The sequence below is a fragment of the Pteropus alecto genome, unplaced genomic scaffold (genome assembly GCF_000325575.1).
Source record: "Pteropus alecto unplaced genomic scaffold, ASM32557v1 scaffold21, whole genome shotgun sequence".
NCBI lineage: Eukaryota > Metazoa > Chordata > Mammalia > Chiroptera > Pteropodidae > Pteropus > Pteropus alecto.
In genome coordinates, this window is record NW_006436282.1 from 25,649,283 (window position 1) to 25,658,578 (window position 9,296).

The 9,296-nt window shown below is 47.7% G+C and overlaps 1 protein-coding gene across 1 annotated transcript in view; it reads right to left on the reverse strand.

Annotated features, from left to right (window-relative positions):
• Nucleotides 1-410: 410 nt before the first annotated feature.
• AOAH (acyloxyacyl hydrolase) overlaps nt 411-9,296 on the reverse strand; it is a 131,908-nt gene continuing 123,022 nt past the window's right edge. Inside the window, exon 21 of the mRNA XM_006912066.3 lies at nt 411-1,229. Within this exon, the coding sequence (XP_006912128.1) occupies nt 1,101-1,229 (129 nt within the window). The 3' untranslated portion in view covers nt 411-1,100. The remainder of the gene's footprint in view (nt 1,230-9,296) is intronic.

The following is a 9,296-nucleotide window of genomic DNA, read 5'->3' on the forward strand; positions in this document are numbered from 1 at the left end:
AGAGGCTGGTGTCCTCACTCGCTGGCCCCTGGTATCAGGGCGCGGAACTGCCCCTCACCTCTGGGCTGTGTCAAGACAGCTTCTGAGGGCAGAATGCAGGAAGATGTGCCCGCTTGAGGGGTGATGCTGGGGGCACACAGACTGACCCCCAAATCCGTGGTTGCACTCAGAGATGGGCAAGGGAGGTGACATACCAATAAGGTGGGATGCAGCAGAATTTTCAGAATTCCTGTGCTTACATGGACATGAAACTTTAACAGTACTACAAATAGAGACTGTGTCTTTAACACTTCCCATGCCAAAGAAATTTGGTAAAGGTCTTCCCAGTTTGACGACAATCCTAAACATGTACATGACTGCTTGACCAATAATAAGTTGCGTAGCTGAAAAAAGCTCTTTTAAACTATCAATAGTGAGTAACAAACTTTATTTTCTGTTCTATCTATAGACGATAAAATCACAAAGTCATTGTTATAGGAAGAGGTGATCAGATTATGCAGCCAAATATGTAAGAAAATCTTTTAAAGAAAGAATTGTCACATTTTTCTGGATTCTTCAGGGTTTACGTACTTGTGAACTTTTAAAAATTTGTAAATCGTTGTGATTTCTTCACTCGTTCTAACTACATATTCAAGTCGGTACCCAATTTTGTATTTATAGATTTATGTTGTACAGTGAAGGTTCTCGGCAGCCTGTCAGCAGCCTTCCGCTGGGAGGAGCCATCGTTGTCAACAGTCACGGAGGGTCAGGCCCCTGGCCACCAAGACCAGGGGAAGTCACTGAACATGCTGGATTTCTTATTGGTTTTAGGAACAATTAGCCATTCAAGGGCACAGACACTCTCTTGCTTGGAATGGTACCTGATGCACTTTATTAAAGATTATCTGAGGGTCATGTGGAGGGGAGCTGATCCAGAAGCACACAGAATCGTACTGTCACTCAGGCATGCTCTCAAATGAGAGAAAAGCACTTTGCAAAGATGCGGCTAAGGAAGCGTCCTGTGAGCCTGCGACACAGCAGCCCCCATCACTGTTTGCTGAGTAAGTTTACCCAAGGTTTTGTTTCCCTGAGCTCCTTAGGAGCGCATGTCACCGAGGGACTCAGTGTCCTCCTTGGTCTCCAAACACCTGTTTGATCTGGGGGTTGAAGGGATTCTCCTTTCCAAGGACCTCAGGCCACTGACGCTGCACCTTGTTCCAGAAGCGATCTGCCAACAGCAGCAAAGCCACCTGCGAGAAAGGAGTAACAGTAATTGTAACAAAGCCAAGAAATTACCAGCAAGATTTACTTACTCTATTCTTCGTGTGGTGGACAGACTCTAGGATGGTCCCCCACAATTCCTACCTTTGTGTCTCTTTATGATCCCCTCCCCTTGATGTGGGTGAGACCTATCACCTGGTTCTCACCAACAGAATGCGGAGAAGGTGAAAGGCTGTCACTTCGGCGATGATGTAACAGTATGTGAAACTCTGTTCTGCTATCGGTCTTTCCCCGGAGACTTTCCTTGCTGAAGTGATGAGGCAGGGAGCCCACGTGACAAGGGGCTGAGGGCGGCCTCCAGCTGACCCAAGAAGCTGGTGCCTCAGTCCTACAACCACAAGAAAATGAATTCTGCCAACAACTCAAGGGAATCTGAAAGTGATTCTTCCCCAGTTGAGTCTCCAGATGAGAACGTGGCCTGGATGACGCACCTGAACTTTAGCTTTTAAGCAGAAGACCCAGTTAAACGGTGCCAGCATTCCTGACTCACAGAACCAATGTGATTTAAAAAAAACCCAGTATTGTTTTAAGCTGCTAAATTTTCTCCGATTCGTTATTTAGTAATAGATGACAAATACACTTCTTCAGAATGCCATTTATTCACTTATCTGTGGACAGCTACCATTCACTGCAGAACTAAGGGTCGGGTCAGGACGAGCCCCTTCCTCAAGAACCCCCAGTTTCCTGAGGGAGCCAGACATGCGAACGACACCACTAAACTCGTAGCAAGGGCTGTGAGAGGGACGCACACAGCTGAGCGGGGCAGGAGGGGACAGCTCCTCTCTGGAGAGGGTGATGGCCGAGCTGAAGTTTGAAGGAGGACTTCACCAGAAGGGTCACATGGGGGACGGTGCCCACGGCAGAGGACACAGCAGGTGCAGAGGCGTAGGGGTGTGGGTGGGAACAGCACACTGGGGAACGATGGGTGCCTGGGAAACGGGGCTGCACAGGTAGCGGGAGGCGGGCGGGTCCTGAAGGAGGCTGCGGGCACAGAGTGTGTGGCAGGCGGGCAGGTGAGGAATCCTGGCTTAGCGCACGGCAGGCCTGCCTGGCTGTCCCAGACTGATGCTCAGTGTCTGGTCGCTTTGCTGTCCGTTAGGTTTCCCTTAGTCACAACGTTAGCAGGGTCCGTGCTGGTTGTCCCATCCTCTGGCTTGTCGTGTGCACAGGCCTATGACGAGCGGTCTTTTTCTGTAGGTGATGTCCTCATTCACTTAGCAAATGGGGCCTGGCCAGGCCTTTGGGCCCCATGTGGCTTTATCTTCACAGGGGTTTTTAATACTGAATGATCAAAAAACATGACGGCCGAAGGCCTCAGAGGAGAAGATGTTGTTCAGGGAGGTTGCTCAGGGACGTCCCACTTTGTTCAGAAGTACGTGGACGTTGTCTCCCACGGGCAGGTCCCGTTTGTCACTCCAGCACACGGAGCTGCCAGCTCCCTGTGCGAGGCTGGGCGCCCTTCTCTCATTTGCAAAATGAGTGGGCTAGAGAAGGGGTCTAGTGACCTCTCTGGGTCTGAACTATGTGCAAGAGCTTAGCAGTTGTCAGAAAAAAACAACTGATCGAGTGGCTGCATTAAATATCCCGTGTATTAATATGTTCCCAAGGCCGCTGAGGTGGGCCCCAAACTCCATCCGTCCAGCTATATAATCCCAATCTTATCCATGCAGTGTCTAACACACCACACACACACACAGACACACACGCACAGATCACATATATCACTCACACACCCCGCACCACACACCCCGCACCACACACATACCACACCCATACGCCACACACACACCCACACCACACACATACCACACATGCTATATACCACACACATACACACACCCCACACCACACACACACCACATGATATACACCACATACACACACCCCATACCACACACATACCACACATGCTATATACCACACACATACACACACCCCACACCACACACATACCACACGATAAACACCACATACACACCCCCCACACCACACACATACCACACGATACATACCACATATACACATACCCCATACCACACACATACCACACATATATATGCCACACACATACACACACCCCACACCACACACATACCACACGATATACACCACACACACACACACAGACCACATATATCACACACACACCCCCATACCACACCGCATATACCACACATGATATACACCACACCCACACACAGACCACACATACACACACAGACCACATACCACATGTACACCACATACCTACAATCACGTACACCACATTTACCACAAACACACACACACACACACATACACAGAGACCACATATGTCACTCACATACCCCACACCACACATACCACACATGATATACACCACATGCACACACAGACCACACACACACACACACGCACAGACCACATATATCACTCACACACCCCACACCACACACATACCACACGATATATACTACACACACACATACCACACGCACATACCACACATGATATACACCACACATACACACAGACCACACACACACACAGACCACACACACACACAGACCACACATATCACTCACACACCCCACACCACACACATACCACATATGATATACACCACACACACACATACCACATCACACACACAGACACACACACACGCCCCACACCACACGTACACCACATACGTACAACCACATACACCACATTTACCACACATACACACACACACACACACACACACACACACACGGGGCTGACTGTCAGGCTGGCAGGTTTCTGGGAAGGGTCTGATCATCTCGCACGCAGAGCGACCAGCGTCCCCGAGGACAGAGGGCTGGCCTTGTGGCTGTTTTGCCTGCTGTTTCTCAGCATAGGAGGCTGCTGCCGAGTCAGCAGAGAATGACTGGTTGTTCTTTTTCATTGATTGCCTTTCAGCCTGATGCACATAAGCTGTCTTCCTAACAACACGTGGCGCCAAGGCATTTGTGGTCATTTATTTCTCTATCCAAATTAATAAGGGAAGAGATAAGGGTGAGGATGAGAAGAAAGTTAAGATGAAAGAGCTCAGATCGAACATGTGGGTACTGTGTGGTTTGAAAGCAATTAGTTGGCTGTCACTCTAGTGGAGATTAAAATATTTATGTGTGTGCATTGCTAATATATTGGCTCCAAAATGAGAGCGGCATTGTTATTACTAAACTAGAGATTTGGGATAAAACAACCCACTGTAATCACTCATTCGTCTGAGGAACATTTGCTGGGCACCCACTGTGGGCTCTTCTTACAAACGGGCTCCCCTCCTAACTCCCATGATGCACAGCGGTGGGCAGGCCCCTCGTCCTGTCTCCCCGTTCCTCCAAATTAGCTCTTCCTGGAACACGAGTATCTTTTGTGCTTCCTTACTCATAGTTTAAAATATTAAAGCAATACCTATTTATCTGAGAAAAATTTAAAGAGGCAAACAAAAAAAGAAAAACAGAATAAATAAAAACCATCTGTAATTATAATAGAAACAGCCACCATTGACATTGGGTATGGAGCCTTTCTGATGCACACACGTGCACACACGCACACACACAAACTGGATCCCTCTGTAAATATTATTTTATAGTCTGCTCTTTTCGAGGCGTAGTTTACACACAGTAAAATTAACTCCGTTTGGTGAATAGTTCCCACGAGTGTTGACAAATGCACACAACTGAGCCATCGCCCCCACGATCTTAAATCTGCCATTATTTACTTTGTTCTGTATAACAAACATACTCTTGTGTCCCTAAAGGTAGATCAATATCATCACTTTTATTTGATGCGTGGTATTCCATCAGATGAATGCAAACTGATTTATTTCTCCAATGGAGACTTTTTGCTACCCATCTCCCTGGCTTTCGTCCTCAGGGCAGGGGACAGGGACAAACAGCATCCTTCTGCCAGCGCACACAACGTCTGCTGCACCAGAGGAGTTCATAGGCTGCTTCTCTCACTGACCCTACTAAACACGCATGGGGATGACATCTGGTCCAGTGGGACACGAGGAGATGACGGAGTTCTGGCTGAGCGGGCTTTTCTGGTTAATGGAGCGAAGCCCTTCTGTGTCCCTTCCTCTGGAGCTGGCTCAGCTCCCTGTGTGCTCTTGCCATCAAAATCAAACCCTAAATAGTAACTAGCTTTTCGTAATATTTTAAAAGAACAAATGTAATTTGTAGCACGATTATATAAATTTTGCCCAAAGCTTTTCATGGCTCGATACCTCTTAAGTGGAATCCTTGCTAAATTTAACTCTGGGCTTCTACAGGACCGAAGTTAAAAATCCACTTCGAATTTATTTTTCCTACAGGAAGAATGCTTCTGGGACGTGTGGGCGCGATGGCTCTTGAACACAGGGAGGGCCTGGCTTTGCTTCTCTGGCTTCTTAATCTGCCCAGAAACACAGCCTAGTGGGTTTTGGTCTCAATTCATTTTAAATCTGTAAACTTACAACGTGACAACAATGTAAGTTGTATTTAAACACATTTAAGGGAAAACATGAATCCCCAGCTGCAGCCCCTCTGTACTGATGCACCACGTCATCGCCAAAACCACGGTCGCTGGCTGGTACAAAGCAAAGCGAATAGACAGGCTCCCTGATGTTCGGGCAGGGCCAGCTTAAAGGGACAGCTGTTTGACTGACGGTCCCTGGGCCAGGAAGGCCCGCCCTCCACTCTCCTCCCGGCATAACTTCCTTTTTGGGGGATCAACTCCCCCAGAACCATCGGCCATATGTCCTGTGTCTGCTTCCAGCTGTGTGCAGGGTCCAGGGCTCAAGGAAGAGCAGGGAGACTGACGTCATGGAAAATGTACTGCTTGTGGCGAGAGTGTTAAGAGGATGGTGTGAGTTCCTACCGGTGTTATCGGAGGAGAGGAGGTTGTTTGCAGAGAGGCTTGTTGGGCGAAGCCGCTAAGCAAGGCAGGAGGTGTCGGGGGCGTTCAGCGAGGTGGCCCCGGAGTAGCCGTGGCAACTGGACTTTGCGTATGTCTGTCTGTAGCTTTTCCAACGGTTTCTGTTTACTACTGTCTAGCTCTAGGCCCAGAGATCTTTCAAATGCCTCTTCAGATGCTTAACTTTGTAGAGATTTAAAAAGTGGGCGCATTGCTGCAGCTTGCACAGGCCACAAATCTGGGTCTTGGGTCTTTGCAAATTCGTTTCTTTTCTAAGTCAAACTTTCTTTGCGTTTTGTCAGCAGTTTGGGGCTGCTATGCCCAACTCTTCACCACACCTGCTCTTGCCAGAGGCATCTAATGATCTCCCGTTTTGTTTTTTTTTTTCCCCAGTGAGTCCTTCTGTAATGGGCAATGGTCCCCACCCCGTGGGGGTCACATCTGTGTAATCCCTCTTCTTTGAGTGTGCTAGGATGTCACTTGCTCTAACTTCTTAATATGACAGAAGTGATGGATGTCACTCTGTGATTAGGTGACAAATAATCGTGCTTCCTGTCTCTTGCTATCAGACTCTCTCTGCTGCCTTTTGTCTTGCACTCACTGATGAAGCGAGCTGCCATGTTGAAGGGGCCCACATAGGGATAAACCAGGGTGGCCTCTCACCAACAGCCCGCTAGGAACTAAGACCCTCAGTTTAACAGGCCTCAGGGAATTGAATTCTGCCAACAAACATGTGAGCCTGGAGGCAGATCCTTCCCCAGTCAAGCCTGCAGATGGCACCCAGTGCTGGCAGACACCTTTCTTGCACTTGGGAGAGACAGTGGGACAGAAGATCCAGCTCAGCTAGGCCTGGATTCCTGGCCCACGGAAACTGTGAGAAAAGAACAGTGTGTCGTTTTAAGTCGTTTCGGTATGCGACAGCAGATAACTAAACCCCTTGCTGAGTCCTAATCCTCTCTAACCTTTATTTCTCTTTGCAATTTGACTACTTGGGCCAATCTCATCCCCACGAATATCTCCAGCTCTTAACGAGAAGCTGGTGATTCCCAACCCCGTGTCTCCAGGCTGGGCTCCCCTCCGCAGATCAGAACCCCTTGTTTGATCTAATGGCCCTTTCAAGGGTTCCACACTGTGCAGGCGCCGCAAATTTAGAACGTTCGACTCTGCCCCTTCTTCTGAGTTCTTTGACTTGGTACTTTTCGCCTCTTTTCATTCGGTCGCCCGGTCCTGTGAGTCGCCTCCCTCCTACCCAGCAAATCGAGTCAGCCAGCGAGTCTGGCATTATAGCCTTCTCTTTCCCCCGCTTATGTCGAAGAACATATTTCTCAAAATTCTCGTTCTACATTTTGGAACTGAGATGAAAAAATAAAGCAGTTGTCAGTCTGTATATCAGGAATTTTTCTATGCTTGTTTGTTTTCCATTGAAAGATAAGCATAGAGTTTAGATAGTGAATATAATTTGGCTCAAAAATGATCATGTGTAAACCGCAAATTCGAATGGTTCGACATGAGCCATGTTTATGTTTATTAAATTTGTCTCCCTAAGAAAACTGGAGCCATTGTACCCACTGTGGTCAGATGCTCCCCTGGCTTCTCTAGCAGGGTTTTAGGGAGAAGTAGACTAATAATGTAAAGCCTGCTCCCCTGCTGGTGGCGAGGAACCAGTACCAGCTGATTTTTTGTTCCGACGACGTAACAGGAATTGGTGACAGGGCAGTTTGAAAAAGATCTGAGTCAGCTGTTTGGGTTTGCATGATGTCTGTGCCACAAGGACGAGGTCCTGAGGCCCACCGTGTCCACTGGGCTCTTTCAAGATGGAATAGAGATGGACTCTTATAGCTGCCCCATTATCTAGAAGGATCCATTACCACGGTCTCTGCCACGAGGCAGGTCATCTGGAGGGGACTGTGCAGGGACAGCCAGAGGCTCCTATTCAAGGCTTCAAGTCACGAGTTTATCCTGTTATTTCCTCCAATGTGCCGTGCTTTCTTTCATGCAAAAGCACCTTCTGTCACCCCTCCCCTCTGCCCTTCGCATGCCTGGTTCCTGGTCTGAGTTCTGAATTACCTCCTCGGAAAACCTCTTCTAACGCTCCTCCCTCCCGGCCTGCCCCCCACGGCGCTCCCACAGCATGAGCTTGCACATTCGGAGGCTCTTTATAGTTAATAATCTATAAAGAGCCTCCGAATGTGCATTTACCACTTTATAGTTAATAATCTCCCACTCTGCACCATAATCTCCTTAAACGGCAGCGGTGGTTTCCTGTTCACTGTTGAATTCCAGTGTTTGATGTGGGGTAGGCACTCAACAAACACTTTGAGATGGCACGTTGCGATCTGGACTGTTCAGCTCGACAGACAGGATAAATAGGCAGGCTGTAGGCATGGCTATCCACTGTCGCCCACGTTAGGTGTGGCTCTATCCCCGCTGCCCACTCTGTCTCCCGCTGCCTGCACGTGGACAAAGCCTTCAGGAATCACACAGGGTTACGGCACATACCAGTTTTCAGCTTTTGACTCTGTTCTCAATAATCAGTTATAGGCAAAGCTGTCTGAGTGTAAGACAGAGCTCCAAGTTGGCAGACTTTGAACCCTGATATTATTTAAAGAGCCAGAGACGGGATGGTCTTTTGATAGGTCAGACAGATATGTCCCAAGGGATAAGACCAAGCTGTCTTTTTAGCTTGTTCCTAATTAACTCCCTGTCTTATCATCTCTTTTTATCTCTTTTCTCTATAGAATCAGAAGAGTAAAATTCTATTTTTGTGCAAAGAAAGACAAGAACTACTACCTAATTATTTCTAAAAAGAAGGTCTCTACATTAACTATTCAAAAAACCAAAGACATCATTTTTTTTTGCGGTGGGGGTGGGGTGGGGTAGGGGGCAGACTATAATATTTAACCAGGTTCTGGCCAAAAATTCCCTTGGATCGACTCATTCAAATGCTACACAGAAAAGTTAGATGTTCTGAAGAGTATTACTTAGATTTATTTCTTTGGTTATTTCAAAACAGTGAGATGGGCATCGAATACTCACTGTAAAATTTACCCAGCCCCTGTGGGACTCCACCGCTCATTCATCTGTCAATGAAGTTTTTCTTTTCTATTAGCACTGTCCATGGGTTCTTGCTGAAC